This window comes from Eptatretus burgeri, chromosome 3, assembly GCF_056783735.1.
Source record: "Eptatretus burgeri isolate ZD-2024b chromosome 3, Ebu_testis_v1, whole genome shotgun sequence".
In the NCBI taxonomy this organism is placed as follows: domain Eukaryota; kingdom Metazoa; phylum Chordata; class Myxini; order Myxiniformes; family Myxinidae; genus Eptatretus; species Eptatretus burgeri.
The window spans coordinates 51,304,728-51,330,863 of NC_140963.1; the positions used below are offsets into that span (position 1 = coordinate 51,304,728).

The 26,136-nt window shown below is 42.5% G+C and overlaps 1 protein-coding gene across 1 annotated transcript in view; it reads right to left on the reverse strand.

Annotated features, from left to right (window-relative positions):
* LOC147029862 (formin-like protein 2) overlaps positions 1 to 26,136 on the reverse strand; it is a 99,883-nt gene that overhangs the window by 49,718 nt on the left and 24,029 nt on the right. Inside the window, exons 4-11 of the mRNA XM_085873280.1 lie at positions 22,230 to 22,306; positions 16,957 to 17,040; positions 8,987 to 9,154; positions 8,715 to 8,820; positions 6,274 to 6,350; positions 2,192 to 2,288; positions 810 to 881; positions 502 to 612 (exon numbers count right to left, since the gene is read on the reverse strand). Coding sequence (XP_085729406.1) covers positions 502 to 612; positions 810 to 881; positions 2,192 to 2,288; positions 6,274 to 6,350; positions 8,715 to 8,820; positions 8,987 to 9,154; positions 16,957 to 17,040; positions 22,230 to 22,306 — 792 coding nt within the window. The remainder of the gene's footprint in view (positions 1 to 501; positions 613 to 809; positions 882 to 2,191; positions 2,289 to 6,273; positions 6,351 to 8,714; positions 8,821 to 8,986; positions 9,155 to 16,956; positions 17,041 to 22,229; positions 22,307 to 26,136) is intronic.

Genomic DNA, 26,136 nt, shown 5'->3' on the forward strand with positions numbered 1-26,136 from the left:
TAACGATACACAACGACCATTATGGAATTGGTGCTCATTTGGTCACCTGACGCAGGATCAATTTTTGATATGAATGTGCGAAACAGTAGCAGCAAAGTTTATCACATAAAAAAAATAAAAATAAAAAAAATACACACACCATTTGAAACTTTGTCAAGTGTGCCCAAAATTTTATGATGGTCAAGCGAAAGGATATTTTCTCCTTTATTGCAGCATTTCACAACTCTAATTAAAAAAAAAAATTGCAGATAAATGCAAATGGCAACACAGGCATTTAAAAGGAACAATTAAATAAACAACTAAATAAATATCCACAGGGAATGCCATCAGGGCACAATGCACACACATTAAGTGGCACCATGTGGATCTCATTCCCCTGCCATGGAGCATTTTGTGGACCGCTCTGCCCCCACCACGTGGCATGATGCGGACTTCCCTCCCCTCCAAAGTTAATGGCACAACACGGAATGCTCCCATCGTGCAACAGAACGTGATGCTAACCTCAAGGTGGTCATCAAGGCCGAGCTTGGTGAACTCATACTGCAGGTGTACTCTGTAATTAAAGTTGTCCACAGAGTGTACCACGATATTGATGAACTGCATGCAAGCCACCTGGTCAGTGGAGTACAAGCACAGTTGGTCAAACGAATGTGGAAAACAAAGAAAACAATTGAAAGCAATATGGGAGAGTTCAAGGGACTGCAGTTTTCATTGTGACCGGTAATTCATTTCATTGAACGGGAATAATCGAGTCGGAGTTTTTAAATATTACACCGAGTCCGTAATTCAGTGTTCGATGCGAAACGTACCAGGAATTCGATGTTTGTGCTTTTTTTGAACAATTCCAGCAAGCGCTCAAACCTCAGCGTCTCACCGCACACCTGCATGACACAAAAACAAATTACAAAACAATTCAGTTATTTTCTCTCAAATGGACGAGATTGGAAAAATTAAAAGTTCCCACCAAGCGAGTCGTCACCAAAGTGTTCCGATACCCAAAACGGTCCATTCTACAAGAATGAACAACGGTAAAGTTATTTATTTATTTGTTCTAATGGGAGTAAAGACAACATGAGAATCACGTTAGAATCACAATGAAATATTTTGAATTGCGATTTTTGTGATTGGGTATTCGAAGTAGTCGATATCAATTTACAGCTATCACATCAAGGTTAAACATGCAATATTATTCTTCTTCTTATACAACAGCCCCAATTATTCCTATCTCGTAGGATCTGCCACAGAAGTTAAACCCCCCCCCCCCCAAAAAACACAGATCCTGCACAAACTACCTGGCCATGCCTGACGTTTAACCGTCGGTGGAAACACACCATGGGATCTTTAAATTACGCCAATGCTGGAGCCAGCAGACGGGTTCTCCATCCGCTGACTTACCGTCCTACTGATGGACGATGCACACATTTGATGTGAAACACCAGGATGGCAGTTTATAGCCGAGTCAGGATTTAAACACAGACTGGCCAACCCAGAGTCGAGGGCGTATACCTCTCGTCGAGACGATCCTGCCAACCGCAAATTCTAATGTGCACTGCACCTTCGACATCAAAAGAGCCCAGTTGACAGTTGAGAAATTAAAGTGACGATTCGGAAAAATGGGGGAGAAAATGTGGCATGATGATGGAATTAAAGCGTTCCAGTAAACGATGCTGTAACAATTTAAGAGTTTAAAAAAAAGGAAGCCGTTGTTGAGTCTTCAACAGCTGTACTTGACATGTTGTCAGCAGGGAAGAGGAAGGATGGCAGAGATGAAATATAATCTGCACCGTTGCACTTTGTATTGACAAATATACGAGGCAGACCATAAACCTGATAATAATTTGGGGAAGTTTGCATCGAATTAAATGATATTGATTTGCATCGAGTATCTCCCAAAATTTTACACTGGTGACGATTTTAAATGTACTACTTACCATATGGGTTGCATTTTACATTTGAGAAAACAGTTTACTTGACAAAACAAGTGAGCCAAATCAATTAAAAAAAAAAAAAAAAAAAAAAAAAGGTCGATAACGTTTATACAGAGGACAGGATTCATCAGAACCCAACAAGCTCGTGTTAGGACCAGTTTGAAAGGAAAACACTCACAAAATGGTACAAAGCAAACCCAGCATACATATCTCGCAAAGTCCAAACCACCATGCAGTCATGTGATGCTGCACAAAGTCATCACCTCCTTGAAGTTGTCGAATGCAGAAAGCGTTATCTCATGACCTTCTCCCTGCATGAGGCATACGGCCACGAGGAGCTCGAGAACAAGCACACGAGTGCTAATGAGGGATGAGGGGGAGGACGAGAGGGAGGGGGAGAGGATGTGCTTGGAATGAAGGTTGAAGAGGCCACCAGAACATCAATCACCGAGCAAAATCAATGAGCATCATTCTCTCTTCTGCATTTTGGATTATCGAGAAAATAAAAAAACAACCTCAAAAATCTTTCAAATACATAAAGTTTAATTATTAATCATCTTTAATTAGTGCAGCAAAAGTAGTGCGAACAAACTTTCAAAAAGTGAAACAATTCCTCTTAAAATGGTTTGTATTTGTTTTTGAAACAAAGACAAGGCAGCGACTCTTGGTCATTTCAAAATGTGCCCGAAACACTCGGAAAGATGAGGAACATCAGGGTCCTTTACCTTCATGTAAGAATACGACTGTGCATTCAACATTCTTTGTCCTTTTCACTTCACCATTCCCATCACCTCATGTCACCACCCCATCCTACCCCATGATCTTTATTACCCCCATCAACCCTTCAAAACACAAGTCTCTCACTTGCTGATTTCAGTGTTTTTTTCATGTCTCTGTCTTTGTCTCTCTCTTCCTTCCTTTCCTGTTCGTTCATTCATCCAGACCTGAACCAAAATCGAATCAGCTTGTTGTCATCACTGACCCAACTAATCCACCTAGTTTTGTCACAACTCATCCACAACTTTATATCCTATCATGCTATACATACTTTTTGCCCCATCTCTCAATGGTGAAGAATCACTGAAAAAAAATTAAAAACCTCTCGTATACAGATCCGGATCAACAGTACACCAAAATCAAATTGATTCACCATTATCACATACCCAACCTGTCCACCATGTTTCAGCAGAATCAGTCCATAATGTTATGAAATGTCATGCTATATAATCGGTTTTAGCCACATCACTCACAATGGTGAAGAATCACTTTTAAAATTCTCGGATCCGGATCTTCAGCAAAATCGAATCACTTCTTCCTTGTCACACACCCAACCTGTCCACCAAGTTTCGTCCGAATCCATCCACAACTTTTTGAGATATCGTGCTACACACACACACACACACACACACACACACACACACACACACACACACACACACACACACACACACACACACACACACACACACACACACACACACGGTCAAAAGTTTTAGAACACCCCCATTTTTCCAGTTTTTACTGAAATTTAAGCAGTTCAAGTCCAATGAATATCCTGAAATGGTACAAAGCTAAGCAGGAAACTGCCAGAGGTTAAAAAAAAAAGTTTAGGTTTACCAAAAACTGAAAAATAATGTAAATTTCAGAGTTGTTAAAAAAGGCCTTTTCAGGGAACAAGTAATGGGTTAGCAACTGCAGCTGTTCTGCAGCAATGGAAGTAAATTAAGCCTTCAAAGTTGATGCAAACAATTCCTCCAGGTGTCCCAACTTTTGTTGATTAGTTACAAACCCTCTGTCTGTGTAAAAGCAGTGTTGGAACAAGCTGTGTTGCTACACCCTCTGAAAAATTATTTGGATAATATTGCACTGCAGGAAGTAGTATATTGCTATCACAATGGTGAGAAAAAGACAATTAACAAAGGAAGACAGACAGACCATTAAACCCGAAAAAGTGTCGGTCTTTCCTTTGGAGAAATTGCAAAGCAAGCCAAAGTGTCAGTGAGTACAGTTTCCTACACCATCAAAAGGCACTTGGAAACTGGAGGAAACTCTGACAGGAAGAGGTCTGGCAGACCCAAAGCCACAACACAATCAGAAGACAAGTTTCTGCGAGTCAACAGCTTGCATGATAGGCGGCTCACAGGACAGCAGCTTCAAGCACAGCTTAACACTGGTCGAAGTAAGGAAGTCTGTTTCAACTTTGAAGGGAAGACTTTGAGCTGCAGGTTTGACAGGTCGAGTGGAAGTGAGAAAGCCATTGCTAAGATGGCAAAATAAGAAAAAGAGGCTTGCCTGGGCCATGAAGCACCGCAGTGGACTACTGAAAACTGGAAGAAGGTCTTTTGGACCGATGGATCAAAATTTGAAATCTTCGGTTCATCACGCAGGGTTTTTGTACGCCGTCGAGTAGGCAAAAGGATGGTTCTTCAGTGTGTGACACCAACTGTCAAACATGGAGGAGTAAGCGTGATGATCTGGGGCTCTTTTGCTGAATCCAGAGTCAGCGACTTGCACAGAGTGACTGGCACCCTGAACCAAAAGGGCTACCACAGAATTTTGCAGCGTCATACAATACCCTCTGGTCTACACCTAGTTGGTCAGGGGTTCATCCTACAGCAAATTAACGACCCAAAACATACCTCCAGGTGCTGTCAGAACTACCTTAGAAGAAAAGAACAAGACGGGAGGCTTCAAGTCATGGAATGGCCAGCACAATCTCCAGACTTAAACCCCATCGAGATTGTTTAGGATGAACTGGACAAAAGGTTGAAAGCAAAGCAACCTACAAGTACAACACATTTGTGGGAACTTCTGCAACAGTGTTGGGAAGAACTTTCCAAACAATATTTGATTTCCATTGTAAAAAGAATGCCACGAGTATGTTCGGCTGTTATATCTACAAAAGGTGGCTACTTTGACGAGTCAAAAATTTAGATTAAATTTTGTTCAACAAAACGATTCCATGATTTATTTTTTGTCTGCAATTGTTTATTTGTTCTATGCTTTAATTTCAGAGTACATTGAAACATTAAACTGCTTAAATTTCAGTAAAAACTGGAAAAATGGGGGTGTTCTAAAACTTCTGACCGGTCACGTATGTGTGTGTGTGTGTGTGTGTGTGTGTGTGTATGTGTGTGTGTGTGTGTGTGTGTGTGTGTGTATGTGTGTGTATGTGTGTGTATGTGTGTGTATGTGTGTGTATGTGTGTGTATGTGTGTGTATGTGTGTGTATGTGTGTGTATGTGTGTGTATGTGTGTGTATGTATGTGTGTATGTATGTGTGTGTATGTATATATATATATATATATATATATATATATATATATATATATATATATATATATATATATATATATATATATATATATATATATATATATATATATATACATATATACATATATATATATATATATACATATACATATATACATATATATATATATATATATATATATATATATATATATATATATATATATATATATATATATCGTTGTTGGTCCCATCTCTCAATGGTAAAGAATCACTTTAAATAAGTTCTCCTATCCGGATCCGGATCTTCACCAAAATCGAATTATTTCGTCCATGTCACACAACAAACCTCTCCACCAAGTGGACACAACAAGCAAGTGAATGAACAAAAAAGGAAAATAGGAGAAAAAAGAGAGAAAACACTAACCTGCAATAAAGAGGGTTCGGTTTGATTCGGTATGGTTAATGGAGGTAGAAAATATTGTGGGTTTGGATGGGGGGTGAGGGGGGGGAGAGGATAACATAAGATTGTGGTGCATCCACAGTTTAATGATTAGCTATCCTTTGTCACAAACTTTATCAGTATTTAGAAAAACCAAAAAAATAAAATTCGCCCCCAAATGATGAGGCTTTTGTTAAATCTGGAGATAACATTCAATTCCTGCAATTTCTGTTCTTTATCACATCAATGTAAGCAATATCTTATTCTCATAAATCATCTGTATGGATTGATAACTTACAAGAGATTATATCACACATCGAATTCCTGCTCAAAATATTTATTTTTGACTCAATGCAATGTAAAGGATTAAATGTAAAAAAAAAAAAAAAAAAAAAAAAATACCCTGTGAACAGAGATTAGGAGTAACAGCTCTTGTAAAGTTGTAAAAAGTGAAAAATGGGGCCTAGTCGAGGTGAAGGTGCTCCGGAAGGAGACTGCAACATGTTGTCATCAACAGAGTCAAGAAGCGATGGGTTTGAACACGGCAGTGAGAGAGACCGAAAATTCGGGGTCAAACTGTTTCAATCAAAAATGGTTCTTCAAACTAGAGGTTGCGATCATTTGTGTGTGCCCGCCCGAGAGATATACCGTTGGTTTTTGCTGCTGAGGCTCAGACAGATCAGATTCACAGACGTCGGTTGTGCGAGTACTTTTTGGAAGCCATACTGGGGGAGGAAGCACACAATGGGCACAGCACGTCAGATACCAATAAAAACAGACATGGACAACTAGAGAGTAGGACTTTCCCTGACTACCCACTCCCCCTTTCTCTCCCCCAAATGGAGTGCATCAAATCACACTAACTGGCTATAAGATTAAAGTTCTGATTCAATCATCCACAGGTCAAGCCTCCAGTGATGAACACCTTTGTTTATGGATCTCTGTGGACTTTCATCGGGCTTCCATGAAGGTCGACAAACATTCAATGTTTATTTTAACTTCAAAAAAAACCCAAAAACAATAACCTCATGCAGTGCTGAAGTCACAAATGGGGTGACAGCTAAATATAAAGTCAGAACCCTGAACTTGTGACTGAGACAAAGTCACGTGATAAATAATAAATTATTATCTTTGCCCAAAACATCACAATTGTCATCGATGATGACATTTTCATTCCAACAATAAAACCACATGCAGCATTATAACATTTGCGATGGTAAATATCCTTTGGCACACATCCTGCAGGTGAAACAAGCCAATGAATTGCCAGCAGATGGGAGAAAAGGTTACAATGATGCCCCAGCACAGAAACTACTCATTTTGACCAAATAAAAAATAAATAAAAAAACAGAAAAAGGCACTCGTTGCCGAAGGAAGCAGTTCGGTTTGGCATTTTTAATATGACATAATTAAAGCCGAGAAACAAACAAAACCCTTTAAAACTCTTAGAATTAAACACGGTGGGTTACAAAGGTTCTTCCTCATTTTTGGTGGACGGATGGATGGACGGACGGACGGACGGAAGGAAGGAAGGAAGGAAGGACATACCTAAATATTGAAGCGGCTTCACCGCTTAAAATACTTTGTCATTGTTGATGAGATATGGGTTCAACAACTCACTTACTGGGTGAGACCTGCTGGCTCAAGGTGGTTATGGTTGCTCTCCTTGGCTCGGAGGACCAAAGACCCCAAGCCACCCATTCACAACATGGTTGTTTAAAATGGTAGTTACAATCATGACAAAGCAAGACGAAGAAGCTTGGATGGGTAGATGTAGGTAATAAATACTAACACAAAGGGCTTTGTAGATGGTGTCTTTGTAACTTGAGAAGCAATACAGTACGAACACACACACACACACACACACACACACACACACACACACACACACACACACACACACACACACACACACACACACACACACACACACACACACACACACACACACACACACACACACACACACACACACACACACACACGAAAAGAGAGCCAAAGATACTCTAGGGTGTTGGGAAGATTAATGGAGGTCCAGAGTGTGTGGAAAGGTATAATGAACATAGACAGTGACACCACCTCCATTGCATAGATGAGGTTGGTCCGTGGTTGGGATGGAGACCACGGATGTCAGAGTACCATGGATGGGAAACGTTGAAGAATGAGGAAATGGGGCAGTGTTGTGGGAGACAACAGAGGAAGGGGGATGTGGTGCGGAGGGATGGGAAGGGAGGCGTGGGCCGATACAAGGCCAACTGCTGAGGCAATTGTTGGCACCACAGTCGTTTGGCCTTCAGTGCAGCATGTCACACACTTGCAGGAACTGATGGCAAACCAGTGATGGAGCATTGGTCAGCTATCTGAGCAGGGTGAGGAGTAAGAGTTCTTTTTAGGCATGGAGGCAATGGTAGATGAGGGAATTTGGAGACATGGAGGATAGAGTGAAGTTTGTCAGGGTCAAGACAGGACACATCCATGCGTGGGTACGACAATGTAATGCTGCGTCACAAGCATCAGTGGGTGGACAGAGTGGGAGAGGCACATGTGAGCAAGAAGGAAGAGAGCAAACAAAAAGACTGCCTTATAAAACCAATTTTGGTGGGAACGAACCAACCACCCAACAAACAAAAATATGGATAAACAGGGTGGTAGAGGGGGAGGTAGAACTGTGCAGTAAAGAACATGAATCATGGGTGGGAAAGCTAGGGTAGTTCTTGTTTCACTGGACTTTTACTCATCATCAAGCTCGTTTAGAACTGTATCAGGCAATCAACCATACTGTATAATCACTATAGTTTACAAAAATTTTCAACACACTCGACGTTTTCATTGAACAGCAATTTCACAACTAATTGCTGTTCCACCCCTTGATTTTCAGCATTTACATTAAAGCAGGAAACACATGATTAAGGGTATTGGGAACCAACAATATTAAGACAAAATCCCCCCCCCCACCAAAAAAAACCCAATAATTAAAAAAACAACAGGATTACTCTCGGTCGAACAGCATGCTACCATATACACACAAAAGTCGATGTCAAATTCGAATTGTGCTTTTGGTAGAATGCAGGTGCACATTTCCTACTCACCCCATAGTTCATGATAGCCCGGAGGCATTTGATGCACAGATGAACATCATCCTTCTGCCCAACATGGCGCGAATTCCTCAGCGTCCGTTGAAATCCCGCATGACTCCTGATGAAAAGGTAAATGAAGAATTGGGGGGGGTGTGGGGGGGGGCATGAAATAAACATTAAGAAGGTACAGCATGCACACTTGAAGCATTGCACATGAAGTTCCTCATCAGGAATAAATGAAGGACAGGTTGGGGGCAAAGGACAGACGAAAAGGTTACACAGACCGTTCACTGGAATAACGACGAGAACGAGATAACGAGTCCACTGCGGGCCGGGAGCCCAAGCTCAAACGTCGCTCATTTTTCAGCGAACCGCGCTGGTGAGCTTTCGAGAAAGAGTTTTGTGCAGGAAGGTCAGAAATCACTTCCTTTTCTTGGTCCTCCAGGTCCTGCCTGAAAACAAGAGGAAAAGAAAGATTGGCAGTCAATACATCCGCAGCGCACGGGTACCTCCAGATGCTGCAAGATCGATTAGCAAGGAAGGTCGGTTGAAAATAAAATGGAACCCAAGATGTCAAACTTTCCTTCCAACATCCTTTGCTCCTTCACAGCTACGAGATCTTCTTGTACTACACGAATCAGAATCAGCAACACGTAACATTTTAAAAGTCTTTGGTATGACTCGGCCATGAAGACATGTCCCAGACTCAGAACGACCGACCTCCCAGACTCAGTGAACACCAACCATTACACCACCAAGCCTGGTAAGCTGTATATACACACATAACTACAAGACACTATCACTCAAAAGCAATACCAATACACTCCCCGAGGGCTCCCTGGGCACGAATGCCAAGTTTGTTTGAGATCGAACGATCGAAGGAGTTGGCAAAAAAAGACAGACATACACACATAGACAGATCATGATCGATGGTTTAGATCAACGACTTGTTCACCGTGGAAAATTGCTTTCAACATTTTGCTGTCGAATCATCTCTGTACGAGATTCTGAGAAGTAAAACAGGCTACCATACGTGAAGGGCCACATTGAGTTAAGTACATTCAAGTAATCTTCAGAGATCTGCAGTAGACCCTTGGTGTGACAGGCAGTTTAGAACAAAACGTTTGCGGTCGATCCTGAGGTTTGTTCAACAGCAGGTAAATGGGAAAACCAAACTTTGAACCCCTACTTTCATCTGTCTCACACCCCCCCCCCCAACCTGTCTCTCTGTCTCTCTGTGTCTCTGTATATATATATATATATATATATATATATATATATATATATATATATATATATATATATATATATATATATATATATATATATAATTAAATTTAAATAAAGGTTTAAAGAGTCTTAAAGACGTATAAATAAATTAATTCCAAGTTTTACTGCCGTTTTACCCATTATCTATTACAACACTAACGCGTTACATTAGTTCTTCGTGCCTGTTGCTTGCGTCCATGATGATGTCCTTAAAAACACTCAAGTTTCCTGTTTGGAATGATTTTCAATTTTGTTTGACTGCCGGACAGACAGACAGCATAAAGATATTATCTCACGCCTCTCTATGCATGCGCAGTCGAGACAAATTCTGAGCCAAGTTACGGTAAAACGACAGACTTGGCTTTCATGTTCCGATTTGTGTTCAAAATATATAACATAACATTCAATCAAAATAAATTGTTCCTCGATCATAAACTGATAAGACGGACAAACAGACGGATGGACGGTCATTAACCACGCGCTGAACCCCGCTTTATCGCTTCACATGCGCAGGGTAACAACCCAACAGTAGACTATACACAAGGACTCCACCTGATGGGCAACATAGAAATTAGATTGACAACATTCCAATCAACAAAAGATGGCGAAGTGCTGTGCAATCCACTAGTTCTCTGCCAGGTGCAGACGGTGGGATATATCATGAACTCCTTATTGGAAAACTAAAAGTCGAATTGAGAAACGTGAAAAAAACAAAAATCAAAAACTATGATCAGATATAACCTTAAAAACATATTAAAACCAGAATGGCACTCGGAAGAGCGCATACCTCCGCCACGTAATGCCTGATCCACGAGAACATATCAGGCCCAATACATTTTTGAAATATCATGCTGTGCAGTACTATATCGTTTTTGGCCCCATCTCTCAATGGTGAAGAATCACTTTGAAAATTAAATAATTATCGGATCCAGATCCAGATTTGAATCTTCACCAAAACTGAATCAGTTCTTCCTTGTCACACAGTAGATACTAATACAACCTGTCCACCAAGTTTCGTCCGAATCCATCCACAACTTTGGGATATCCTGTGCACAAACAGACAGAAATGGGTGAAAACATAACCTCTTTTTTTTTTTTTTCCTTTTATTTGTATACCTTGTCGAGGCTCGTATGAGAGCCAACACACAACGCACAGCAAGGAGGCATGAGACAAGAGGGCGGGAGTGGGTGGGACAAAACAGTGGGGAACAGACACATTAGGTGAACTGTGGAAGGGAAAGGGATGGGGATGGGACGGGGAACATGGGGAAGAGAAGATGGACATTACAGGGACTTTCAGGAAGGAAAGCAGGGGAATTGAAGGAAGTGGGCTTGGGTGGATTATCGGGGGTAGAAAAGATCGAGGATTCGGATGGGGGATGATAAGAGGTGGTGGTGAACAGCTGTTTTGAAAGCCTGGAGGGAAGAATGGGAAAGAATAGCGTGAGGGAGTTTATTCCAAAGGCGGGAAAAAAAGAGGAATGAAAGAGTGAAGATGAGCAGTGATTCGTGATTTTGGTAGTTTTACCAGAAGGGGGTTGTTGGCGGACCTTGAGCGCCCTGTGGAAATGTGGTGGGGACAAATCGCAGAGAGAGCAGGGGGGGGGCAAGGCTGGAGAGGAGACGGTAGAAGACAGAAAGACCACCGACCAACCTGCGGTGATTGAGTGAGAGGCCCAAAGACTCAGCTTCATTGCGGGAGATGCCGATGATCCCAAATGCCCTGTTTCTACAGCGTGAAGCCGAGAAAAGTGGGAGGCAGGAGCACCAGCCCAGAGGGGAGAGCAGTACTCCATCAGGCTATGGACAAAAGCTTTGTAAGTGGTCAGGAGCTCAAGAAGGCCGAGGAAGGACTTTGCACGACGGAGGATTCCCAGTCGGCGACTGGCTTTGGAGGCGAGGTTGGAAATGTGACTTTCCCAGGAAAGATCATGGCAGATAGTGAGACCCAGAAGCTTGAAAGAAAAGACTTCTTCCAGAGGATTGTTGAGAAAGTGGATGGGGGGGATTTTCTAAACGGTCCTTTCGAAGAGACATAGTGAGAGTGTGAGATTTGTCTGGATTGAAAGACATGTTCCACGTGTTGGACCAGTTTGTGATTTTATCCAGATCTGCAGTGAGCGAAGAAGCTGCTGCTTGCCGGTCTGAGGGATGACAGATGGTGCGGCAGAGGGTGGGGTCATCAGCAAAGAGATATAGAGGATTTTCCCGAGAGTGGGAGAGATCATTGATGAAAACCAGAAAAAGAACAGGGCCCAGAACGCTACCTTGAGGAACTCTAGCCTGGACAGGAAGAGGGGATGAAAGAATTCCATTGAGGGCCACACGTTGACTGCGACACGAGAGGAAGTCTGCGAGCCATGAGTGGAGATGGCCTTGAATACCATGGGAAGAGAGTTTGGTGAGTTGTGCAGGGTGCCAGACTGTGTCAAAAGCACGTGATATGTCCAGGGATACGGCTCGGATTTCCTGTCTAGCATTGAGGACCTCCATCCATTGTTGGGAGAGCAGAAGCAGCATATCCATGGTAGAGTGACCTGGTCTGAAACCAAATTGATGATTGGAAATCAAGCCATTGGAGAAGAGGAAGGATTTCATGTCTGAAGCGATGATGGATTCCATCACCTTGCTGATGATTGGGAGAAGGCTGATTGGTCTGTAGTTACAGGGATCTGTTTTTGCACCTTTTTTATGCAGGGCAGTGATGTTAGCAGATTTCCAAGCAGATGGCAGATGACCTTGGGCAAATGAGAGGGTGAATAGAACAGAGAGAGGGTGAGCAAGAGCAGAAGAGCAGGCTTTGAGGACACGTGGGCTGATGCCGTCTGGACCGGTTGCAGAATCTGACTCGAGGTTTGAAAGCAAGCTCTCCACCTTGTCAGGAGAAAAGGACACAGAGTCCAGGGACAGCTGAGTGACTGGGTAAGGTGGATAGAGATAGTGATGGGTTTTGGACACAAGATTTAGCTGCAAACACCGAGTTTAGGCATTCAGCTTTATCACGTGTGGAATCAGCAGTGCGGCCATTTGAGGTAAGGGAGGGGATGGAGGGGGAACATACACCAGAAACAGATTTGATTAAACGCCACCAGGATTTTGATGAGGGAGAGAGGTTTGAGAGTTCAGACTTGAGATGAGAAAGATGTTGTTTTCTGGCTCTCCTGAGGGTAGATACACACTTTTTCCGAGCTTTCTGGAAGGAAATGAGATTGCCCTCAGTTGGGTTTGCTTTCCATGAGGCAAAGGCAAGTCTTTTCAGGACAACTGCCTCACCACAAGCTTCAGTAAACCAAGGGCGGGAGGAAGGGTAAGACAACTGAACACGAGAGGGGATAAATCAGTGCATGAGGGATAGCAAGTTTCTTTGAAAGAATTCCCAGGATGAGTTGATGTTTGAGAAAGTCGTGATAGGAGACCAGTGTAAGTTTGATGGCTGCTCGGAGACCCTGCCAGTCGGCTTGAGTGAAATTCCAGACTCGACGGCGGTGAGGTGGTTCTCTGATAACAGCCAGAGAGATGTCCACTTTGACAAGGACGTGGTCAGAAGAACCGATTGGAGCGGACAAAGAGCAGCAGATATTGTCAGGGAAATTTGTCAAAATCAGATCCAGAAGAGATGGAGTACCATTGGTTGAGATCGGGGTCGGGAAGTTGGCCGATTAAGTCAGTCCCAATGAGTAGCAGAAAGCTTTTGCTGAGGTGCCACGACAGGTGAGAGAGGTACCCACACCTAGCCAACTGGCATGATGACAATTGAAGTCACCACATAAGAGGAAGAGAGAGTTTGGATGAGAAGATAGAAGATGGTCCATGTTTTCGGATAGTGAGGTGTAGATGGAGTCATCACTGTTAGGTGGATGGTACAGTACACATATAAACATGAGGTGGGAGTGGAGGGGAAGCCATAGCAAGAGGTATTCCTGGGTGAGAGCAGTGAGAGTGAGAGCAGTGCATGGAGAGTGAGGAATAGAGTCTTTCACCTTCGGCGGCGGAGGCAAGGAAAAGAGCAATCAGAGATTGCAGATCCTCGACAGGACCTGTTTTGTCTGTTGTTTGTGTAGTTTTGTGTGGTGTTTTTGTACTGGTGTGTTTCATAATTAATAACACATATAATTAGAACTGCCACTTTATAACTGCTGACAGTGATGACCGGGTACCAAGACGTCCTGCTTTGATCGGACACCTGACCCTGACACATGCCATTTATAATTATTCAATTGAATTTAGACAGGGATTAAAATAAATTCAATTCAAATCAAATGGAAGACCAAATAGGTACGGTCCTGCATCAGTCATTAGAAGGAACCTGAACAACCGAAAAGCAAAGATGAAGTCATCAGGAGGAACCTGGATAGGATTCACACTTCACCTGATACTCTTCCACCCTCAAAACCATCCAGGTACCAAGTGAGCCTTATTCAAAAAATAATAAAATAAAATAAAAAAGAACCCACATTCAAAAAATTAAATAATTCTGGCTGCCAGACCATGCGCCCGATCAGGTTGAAATATAAAACATATATTCCCCATTACTAGTAGATCCTAATTGTGAAGCTTCACTTCGATCGATGAAGCAGTTCAAAAGAAATAATTTTAAAAAGATTTTCGTTCCATGCAATATAGGCTGCCAGACCATGTGACCCATCAATAATTTGTGAACAAGCCGGTATCACCAAGGCTTGGGGGAACATGTGTGTGAAGTTTCTCCTCGATCTGTCGAGCCGTTCTGGATAAGGAGGTTTTTTAAAGGTTTTTGGGTAAATCCAACATGGTTTCCAAACCATGTGACCTCTGACGTCACAGATGTGAACATTTTGTTCCTCATGGATAGGCAGTCAGAGCCGTAAAGTTTCGCCTCAATCTCTTCAGCCGTTTCGAAGAAGATTTTTGAAGTTTTTTTTTTGAAAAAAAAAATAATGGCTGCCGAACCACATGACCGATCATGTCATCAATTTTTCCCAAGATGAGCCTCAAAAGTTTTCATACCGATCGGATGTAGCATTCTATGTATGCAATTACGACATCATACAAATATCACACATTCCCCATGTGGTATAGTACTTGACATGCGCCAAGTTTAAATTTTTCCTTCGTGCCGTTTCGGAGATACAGAGCTCCAAAGTTTTTCCTTTTTTCCAATACACTGCCACAACACATGACCTATGACATCGTAATTATCATTAGAACATTCTACATGAGTAGTTGCTCCTAATGTGAAAATTTCGTGTCAATCCAACAAGCGGTTGCGGAGAAAAACCAGATTCAAGCTCTGTGCAGACAAACAAACAAACAGACAGACAGACAGACAGACAGAGACAGACAGACAAACAGCTAAACAGACACAAATGCAATACAGGTTAAAAAAAAGAAGTTTTGCAGAGCTGAACTTGGTTGACAGAATACCATATGAATTGTGGCAAGAGGTTGAAGACATCGTAAAAGAAGAGGCCAAAACCAACATCCTAAAAGCAAGCAGAAAGAAGAAGGCTCAATGACCATCAGAAGAGGCAATAAATATTGCAGACAGAAGAGAGACGAAAACCAAAGACACATCACGAGAGGACTTCAAGTGGATGGAACCAATAGTGATAGAATGAGAGGGACAATGAGCAGGAACCAATAGTGATCGAATGTGAGGGACAATGAGCACTGAAAGAACTGGTAAATGGAAAAGCACCAGGTAACGACAAAATTCCAATCAAACTCTTTCAGGAAGTTTGGGAGGAGGCAATCAAAATTTTAACAGCTATCTGTACACAGATCTAGAGCAGGATTGAATGGCTCAAAAAGTAGAAGCAGTCAGTCTGTATACCATTTCCAAACAAAGGGGATGCAAGAGAATGTTCAAATAGCCAAAACACATTGCCTCAATTTCACACGCCAACAAGATAAGACTTGAAATCATCCAACCCAAATATAAGACTTCATGAAGCGAGAAATACCTGTTGAGCAAGCAGATTTGAGAAGAGGAAGAAGAAATAACCCCATGGGGGGACTGGTGGTTATTTCCCCAACAGGTGGGTGAAAATGAGTGATTAGGGGGAAGGGGCCATTGCCCCCCCCCCCTTCGTGAAGTGGTAGTCATAGGGAGCACAACTTGGTTAATGGCATGGTCCCGATGTTTCATGAAGAATTTCGTCTGCATCGAACCGTCGGTTTCTCAGAAGATTTTAAAATAAATTACCTGAATTTGACGTGAAACCCCCACTTCAGGATCTACTAATTGTGAAAGCTTCACAATTAGGATCTACGAGTGATGGGGAATATATGTTTTACATTTCAACCTGATCGGATGCATGGTCTGGCAGCCAAAATCATTTAATATTTTCAATCTGGCTTCAGGAATTTAAATCAAACTTGGGAGAAGTATGCATAATGATGTAATCATGTGGGCAGAGGCAAATCTGGCCACGTCGGGACATCGAAGAGTGCCCTTCTAATTAAACATGGTTTTGGAGACGAATGTTAATTCCATGGACTGCAATAATAATGAACACATCAGCGCTTTAATTAAATTAGACCAGCATGTACATTAGAAGTGCCGATGCTAAAACAGAAACTGCCGTGCTTTTGACACATCACGCATGCAGAAAATGAAAGTCTGGAGAAATCAACCATGCTGGGTATGGTCAAGAGAAGAAGAGAAAGAGACAGACTGTGTACGAGCTCGATGGATGGGGGTAAAGGCTGCAACCAAGCACTCTGCCAGAGCTTTGGGAAGCAGTGCAAGAAAGGGATGTTTGAAGAAATCCGATGATTCATGTCACCAGTGGATGGACACAAGTTGACTGAACTAGATAACTATACATGATCTCAACGGTGAGCATTGCAAGCGTCGAGAATAATTCAGATATGCTTCCTCGACGGTCGCTGAACTGATCTGAGGCATGACACGTTTTTATATGGGAGGGGTTGGGGGGTGGGGGAGTGGAGGGGGAGCATGGCAAAATGCAAGGAACCGACTGTGGGGTGGAAGAAGTCTCACCTGAGAGTAAGTTGAGCGAAGGCCAAATATTCCAGAAGAACAGCGAGGCCATTGTTGTCCTCATTAAGGAATTCTCGCATCCAGCTGCGCAAAGAACAATCAGGAGTTTACTTGTGTTGACATTTCAATTTCAAACACCATATGCTATCATGAAAGCCTCCAATCACACCATTATATATTTTCCCCTGTCTCACCAAACATCACCTTTATTGATTTGGCTGTCCACTCAACTTCATCCATCACAACAAAAAACAGTTCAAGGAGCAAAACCAAAATCCCAATGATATAAATAAATAAATAAATAAATAAACAAACAAGCAGTCATAGACTGGTACTTACAAAATTGTCAACTTGACCTCTGACCTTGTCTAATAAAAGCTGTCTCTAGAGAAGGTAGCGACAAACCCGAAGTTTCTACGATGATGCTGCACCAAACCATCAAAAAAATCGAAGGTTTGACCTCACTGTGACCTTGACCTTTGACCGATTTTCACCAAAATCTAATCAGCGCTAGCCATCACCCTCCTGAATCACGTGGTGTAATTTGACATTGGTTGCTTCTTCCGTTCGAGTTATAACTTTTTTTGGATGTTTGACCTCACTGTGACCTTGACCTTTGACCGATTTTCACGAAAATCTTATCAGCGCTAGCCATCACCCTCCTGAATCACGTAGTTTAACTTGACATTGGTAGCTTCTTCCGTTCTCGAGTTATCGTGCCTTCAATCAAACACACAAACAGAGGACGGAAGTCATCAATATACTTACGAAATCTTTAGATTTCGTAAGTAATAAACAAAAATATGGCCTTTCCGACCCGATAAATGCATCATGGCGTTTAACCACCATGAGCGCATGCGTGCAGCTTCACTCCATGCCCGGACAGCACAGCAGTGCATACTCTCATCTATTTTAAAGACTGAGGATCTAAGGTCACAGGTAAATGATCATGGAGTCATTGACCATGGTTTTACTCTTGTTGGAGCACATCATGATGACCCACCACATAATCGTTTACCTATGACCACACAACCGAGTGGGCTTACATACTGTTAATACCTCCGAGCTTAATAAAGCAGTAAAGCAAAGTTCACATCCCATAAAAACCGAAACTGCATGATCTATGAACAGTGATGTCCATCTGCCACACAAGAACATTACCTCTGCTTTACTGCCTCACCAACAAGGAGGTGAGTTTGCAGTCATGCATAATAATACCAAAAATTTGGCTATTCCAACTCGATAAATGCATCATGGCGTTTTTCTGCCATGAATGCATGCATTCAGCTTCGGGTGAGGTCCAACAGTACCAAGCTTCTGCCCTGCCTTGCCCATGATACTCCTCCACTTCCCTTGTCCTCAACAAACTCTCTCCACTCCAACCACCCCATCCTGCCTCAGTTCATCCATCCTCTTCACTCCTGCAATTCTCCTGACCAGGGTCTGGCGATACATTGATAACTTATACTGTTAATAGCCTGGTGTTGGCGTTGTGATTAGGGTGGCGGCTTGGAATCCGAGGGTCCTGAGTTCAAGCCCCGTTGGCCGCTGAATTAAAATACACCAGGAGGTCGACTCAGCCTGTCATCCTTCCGAGGTCGGCAAAATCAGCAACAGTGTACTGGTAAGCGGGACACTGCATCAGCGGCATAGCCGTGTCCCAACCAATGATGCAACCAGCAGCCACAGGCTGCACTCGATAGAGAGAGATACTGTCAATATCGGTATAATTTTTCATATCGATATACCGATATTAGAAATTTAGCTAAACTGGTATACTGAAAAATTTGGTATGAATTTTTTTTTATCAGCATATCCACAAAAAAAAAGTAATTAAAAAAAAATTCTGTTTCAAAATTGTCTGGTCATGTGTTCAAAATATTGAAGAAAAAAAAGAGAAGCAACTTTTATCCAAAATACAGCACAGGGAGTCCCCGGATTATAAAGGGATTCCGTTCTGAACAATTGTTCATACAGTAAGCAAATCGATCGGCCGTTGACATAGTGTTATAAATGGTGACATCAGTGCACAAGTGGGAGCTAAACTCACCAGGTGATTTGACAAGCTCAGTGGGAGACCAACCATTACCTTGTCGCTCATGCTCGCACAGTTCAAAATAAGGGAAATGCCACGTGCAAGAGTTTTAATATTTAAAGTCCACAAAGCTCAAATTCCTTTCGAGAAAGATTAGTTTCTCTGCCTTATCAGATGAGACAGTTCATTTTTTCATCATATGCTGCAGAAGCAGCACTGAAGAATCTTTGCTTTTAATTAACACGTAATATTGTTACGAATCTGGAAGCCATTTGCACACAGACAGACAGCATCCCCCGCAGTTCAGTTATTTCGATAAGTATGTGTTTACAGTCAGGGTCCCGTCTTTCTGTCTAATGGGAATTTTGTGTGTGCGCTATGAGTTACTTTTATAGTCAGGTTTTTAAAAAAATATCTTTAAATCTTAATCCTTCGTTTTCGCACCATCACCATCCATCGCAAACGTGCAGAGTGTCACGTACAGGGGTGAGGTTCCCTCCGCCCACCGTGAGCTCGTCCAATCAATGGCGGCCACGAGTAGCCTGACAACCCGGAGGCGAGTACCTCAGAGCGTTTCCCTCGACCCGCGGGAGAGGGGAAGGATAAGAGGAGTGTGGTGAGCCGTCGAGAGAGGAGAAAAGAAGGTTCGCCCCGCCATAAAGGAAAGAAGGAAAAAGAGAAGGTTCGCCCCGTCGTCAAGAAAGAAAGAAGGAGAAAGAGAGGAAGCCTCGTCTTGCCTGCTGGCGTTCTCGTCTGGTCCATTCCCGTGCTGGGTGGCGTCCGCCGCGTCGTTCCTGGTCCCTGGTGCTTGGTGCTGCGTTGTTGGCGGCGGGTTCGAGTCCCGCCACAAGCTCGACCAGACCGCACGAGGCGGACAGGTGCAAGAATAGGCCCCTGCCCTCAGCTCGCCTTTCCCTCCCGAGTTGAAGGCCGAAATAAAGGCCGTGGCCACCATTTTCTTTGGGTGTGTGTGTGTGTGTGTGTGTGTGTGTGTGTGTGTGTGTGTGTGTGTGTGTGTGTGTGTGTGTGTGTGTGTGTGTGTGTGTGTGTGTGTCCGTGGGCCCCGTCTTTAAGTAGAACTGTCTAAGTGCCCTGTGTTCATTGTACATTACATTTCTTTTATTCGGATAACTCTGTGTGCTCCTCACCCAGATTATTGGTTATAAATAACCCCCCGTGTTAAATATACCAGCTTGTTTTCTGTGCTTTCTCCCATTGGTCCAGCACGGTGCGTATTGAGAATTAGTGAGGCCGTTTGGGCCGGTAAATTGTTATTGGGTCCGGCGCGGCTTTGGTAACTTCCGCTCGGTTACGCTGGATCCAAGTCAGTAATAGCGACTCGGTTCGGACAAAGTCGGCCGAGGGTGTGATTTCCCCGGTAATTTGACGACATGGGTACTTAGGTAGATTGAAATTTGGCTATTGACCCGACCCCACGCCATCAGAGAATTGGCGATCACGGTCGTTTAAGTGGCCCGTCGACTCTGGAGTTATCCGGGGTGACGACCTTTTAATTCCGGGTGTTTGGTGGGAGACGGCTCGACTGCTCCACCTAGAGGTCGTTTATCGCCACTGAACCCCGGCACACAACAATATAATGGGGCTGTCAAAGACTGCATGTAAAATGTGCCCCCTGTTGCTGGGAGGCTCAGAATACTGTGAGCCCACCTTTGTAACATGAAAAAAAAATTTTTACCTGATGCTTTGATACACTCGGGTATGCCTGGAACATGTGACATCAAGCCGTATTTGGAAGTAGGTAGAGTGGGTTTTAACTTTTAACCTCAGCAGCGTACAAGCGATCGAGGTTTCCTTTGTACTCACGGCTGTTTCTAAAGCAATTGGTCAATTTATATGAATTGGATGCGCTCTTACTGAATTCTTACTGAATTGTCAGTAAGACTACATTTTATTTTGTGAGAAGCATGGATGTGCTCGTGTGTGTATTTTACACACACATCGTGCCAACATAAAATGCAAGGCAGCCTAACCAGCTGTCTCCGTGGCCTCACCGTTAAAAAAAAAAAAAATTCCATCAAAACAAATTCAAAATCAGTGTGAAAATTGATGTCGCAGACGACTCCATCCTTAAATGTTTTGTCATATTCATAAAATGTTTTTTGTGACTTGGGTATAGAGAGGGAGAAAGAGAGGGAGAGTGATATTCACGTGCAAGGATTCCCCATTTTTGTCCATATGTAAACCTTCTCCAGGAGTATACAAATTATCATGGGGAATGAAGGGCGCATTGGAGTAAGGGGAGGAAGAAATAAAATAACTCCGAATGAATAATTAGCTCTGAAAAGATGACACTCTTAAATAAAATAAAATGAATGGAGTTTCTCCAAAGGAAACCGTCCAAGTGGCCCCCGTTTCTATTGGCAGGATGTCACTGAAGGGGGCAAAACTGCAAATGACAATGAACTTTCTCAAACTGAATGTTGAGCAAGGATTGCTAACTGCCGTTGGCAAGGAGAATTTACGTTTCAGGCATGAACTCTTCTTCAAAGCAAGAGAGAATCTTGCATAGCAGTTAGCACACCTGGTTTACGCTTCACACCGAGTCGTTTAACACTTGTGCTTTGCCATAGGCAGCTGTTTATAATGTGAGGATGAGAGCGACTGGAATGAAAATGACATGCAGACCTTGAAGTTATGGGAGTCATTTGGCCAGCCTGCATCCATACACACCTGAACTACGTTCTTCGGCTCAAAACACCTGGTGTCTGCATGGCCCAGACGTGGCACGCTTTGCGAAACTACGATGGATTTTACATCAAGAAATAAATAAAATAAAATATAACCCGACGCTTGTACAAGATACAAAACCCTGCAATTAACCACAATAAGTATAAATGTGTATATTTATTTATTTCCATTTACCTGCAATAAAAAAAACAGTCGACGTACCAGAAGTGATACAAAGACAGATCCATCAATAAAACTGCCATTCTGTTGTAATACTCACTGAACACACTGCATTGCAGAGAATCTCAATCTGCACAAGGGCTATTCTGCCAGCCGCTTGATCCTCAAACATGCGTATGGACAAGTCTTATCATAACCATTGGAATTGTTGGCCTTTGACGCAGAATCACAAGCAAAGCCTAATTTAAGACCAAGCAACGTATGTAATAAATGGACGTGGACAGGATCTTAATCAATTGGTTTACAATGTCAGACCACAAAACAAATATGTCGAACGTCCCACTAAGTGGCCTCCAAAGAGGCGCCATACCCGACATGGTTTGTCCGCAAAGATATTTCAAGGTCCCGCAGCACCTGCGTCGACTCGCAGGTCTTCTTCTGGAATGTCTGAAAGACAAAACATTGATGCCCAAGCGTTGTTGTGGTCACATCAGCCAATCTTTTGCTTTTTTTCGCAAATCAAAGAAATGATAACACCATCATAAACGAAATCACCAAAAAACATGAAAAGCAACACAGATCGAGGCAAAATGACACGCGTTTTTGCTGAGTTTTAAGGATAAATATATAAGAAACCATTTTTAAATATAAAAAAAAGACATTCTCATATCCATTTGGTTTTCAATGCTGTTTATTTAAAGTTTTTTTTTTATGTACAATTTAAACCTCTATTTATCCAAACTATTGCTAACATGGTTAACAAAAACTTTTTCTCTGTCTGAGAAGTGGAATTGCTTGCATGCACACTTCTCCTTTGGGTTGTTGTCTTTGGTAGTTCAAGGAGACCTCTCTCTCCATTTCCCTCTCCCATACACGGTTAGACTAATTTATGCAACGTCCTAAACCGCGAGTAACCCTCAGGCAAAAGGAGGATGTAACGCTACAAACTAATGGGAATTGTCGATCACATAAGCTCCAACATGCAGAGTTCAATTGTTCAAGTCTGACAGTCACTTCTGTTTTGGGTGATACTCGGCACTCATGGTAAGGCAGTGAGTGCTTTCTCTGTGTAGAATTAAGAACTCGTCTTGCTTGTGAAAGCGACTGTCGATCTGCATCTGGAGACAGGTAGAACAATGGACACAATCAACAGGACGTTGATTGAGCTCTGCTAACCACCGTGGGAAGCAAGGAGAAGCTGACACTTGACGTTGACCCTTTGTTGAAGCAAAAAGGATATTTTGCACTTATTTTGCTCTGACAAAGGTTTAAACACCTGAAACCAAAATTTCATTTTGCTTTCCATGGTGGTTAGCATACTTTGATGGACATTCTGTTGATTTTGTGCATTGTTATAGAAACATACAGACTGGATCACCAATTGTGTACTTGGAGGTTCATTTATAAAGGCAGTGACAAAGCCAGATTCCCAAGGACTGTCACTCCCCTATCAGCGGCAAGTTGATCGGATTGCGATTTTATACAAATTACATCTGGCCTTGCTCCGAATGTCCTCTCTAATCTCTGCCTCTCCCAAGCCACCTCAGGCTCAGGTCACACGTATTCCTCTACAAACCCTCACTTGCTCACTCAAAGTCCAGACAGGTTGCCTGCCTGTATTCATGAACCCCCCCCCAATCCTCCCGATTGTGGAATCATCTCCCCGTGCCCGTTCTAATCCTCATTTCAATCTTTCAAATGCACTGCCTATCACAACCTCATGCGGTCAGTCATCCATACACACTGACCATCTCTTCTACACTCACCAAATTTTTTCTCATTCTGTTTTTAATATATATATATATATATATATATATATATATATATATATATATATATATATATATATATATATATATATATATATATATATATATATATATATACAGTAGACTAGGCGCAAGTCGGCAGCGTGTAACTCGTCACTTCGCCTAAGTCGGCAGTGTCAAAAAGTCCCGAATTTATCTCATGCTAAATCCCTTTGAATAAAGGGTCATCCCTCTGTAAGTCGTCATCTCTAAGTCATCACTTCGTCTAAGTCGTCAGATGTTGTCAGTTCCCGCGTAATGGAAACGCAAGTAAATTACCACTCCTAACTCGTCACACGGAATTTCTGCCTTGTGAGAAGCCCGATTTCATGGAATCGTGATGCTCGCTCATTGCTTTACACCGCCAGTGATAGGCCAGTGATAGGCTATTTATAACTACGTACACACGTTGATCGCACTGCAGGTAGGACAATAGCGACTAAGCGTAAGCTTACAACTAAAACCTACCAAGAAAAATACGACATTATCCAGTTTTGCGAGGCAAACCCACTGATGTAGAAAACAGCCATAGCTGAGAAGTTGGACATCAAACGGCAGACATTGAACGATATCTTGAAGAATAAGGGAAAGATATTTGGACAAGTGGAGAAGATCGCGAGGCCGGTGGTAAGTGTGAAACGCGTGAAATGTGTGTCCTTTGAAGATGTCGATGACGCGCTCATCATCTGGTTTCGGCAAATGTTGGCTCAGCCAAATATTCGGTTTCGGCCGATTCGGCCAAATATTCGGCTGATACTGTCTTTCGGTGGAGGATTGCCCAGACAACATCATGGAATACAATGACCAGTTTGAGTCCTTTCTCATGCACCAGATGCCCAAGAGTGTGAGGCAGTCAAACATAACGGATTACTTCGCGAAGGAGTAAAGGATCGATCGAGCTGAGTGTTGAAGTCCGATCATGGTTTTATATTGGCTTGTTTTGTACATTACCGCACTCACTTTCACATAGGCATTGAGTGGTAATCATCACCACGATGACTGTGTGTCATGTAATTTGTCACCATACCATCACCGATGGTATACGAGTTGTCTTACAGTTGTTCATTATCTTTACTTTTCATAAACTGATTCATGAATTCCAACTTTGCTTGATCACTTTCCAACTCATCAATGAACCCCCACCTATGCCCCGAGGATTGTGTTTTCCTTTTGGTACAATAGCCAGCTCTCACACGTACGTGTCCAGGCCACACGCGGCTTCATCCTTCACCCCACAGTCATCATGAATGTTCGCATGCACGTAAGTCGTCACATTTCTAAGTCGTCACTTTTTTCTCGGTCCCGATGGTGACGACTTACGCCTAGTCTACTGTATGTATGTATGTATGTATGTATGTATGTATGTATGTATGTATGTATGTATGTATGTATATATATATATATATATATATATATATATATATATATATATATATATATATATATATATATATACACATGGTCTCGGGCTCTCGGCTCATGGATGAGCGAGGATACAGAATAGACCAGGACACAACATAACAAAGAGAACAGCAGGAGAAAGGGGAAACGACAATAGCAGAGCAGAGGGAGAAGGCAGATGAAGATTGTTGAACAAAGGATGCAGGTAATGATGACAGTTAAGGGAGAACACAAGGGGTAGACAAGATAGATACATAAACCACCCCCACACCTCCTAAAATTTTGTTTAACGGGTATAGAAATTATCATGGCTTTGGATGGGGGTTAATGGGTGTTTTACATGACCTGAGATGGTGAACAGCTGGCTTGAAAAATGGAGAGAAGAACGAAATTGAAGAGGATGTGAAAGGTGGTTCCACAGGTGGGAAAAGAGAGGAATAAATGAATGGAGGTGAGCAGGGTTCTGGATTTAGGCAAATTCACGAGGAGGGTATTGCTGGTGGACCATGTGCGTCCTGCAAATACAGTGCCTTCAGAAAGTATTCACACCCCTTGACTTTTTCACATTATGTTGTGTTACAGCCTGAATTTTCAATGGATTAAATTTAAATTTTTTGCCACTGATCGACACAAAACACCCCATAGTGACAAAGTGAAAACGTGTTTTTAGAAATGTATTAAAGATGAAATACAGAAATAGCTAACTTACATGAGTTTTTAGTCCCGTAAGTCAATACTTTGTAGAAGTGCCTTTGGCAGAGATTACACCTTCGAGTCTTCCTGGGTATGTCTGTATCAGTTTTTCACATCAAGATTTGGGGATTTTCTCACATTCTTCCTTTCAGATTTGCTCAAGCTCTGCCAAGTTGGATGGGTTGTGTCGGTGAACAGCAATCTTCAAGTGTTTCCACAGATTCTCAATGGGATTCAAGTCTGGGCTTTGGCTGGGCCACTCAAGGACTTTCACGTTCTTCTTCTGAAGCCATTCCAGTGTTGCTTGGGCTGTATGGTTGGGGTCATTGTCCTGTTGGAATGTAAATCTTCACCGCAGTCTCAGGTCTTTGCTCT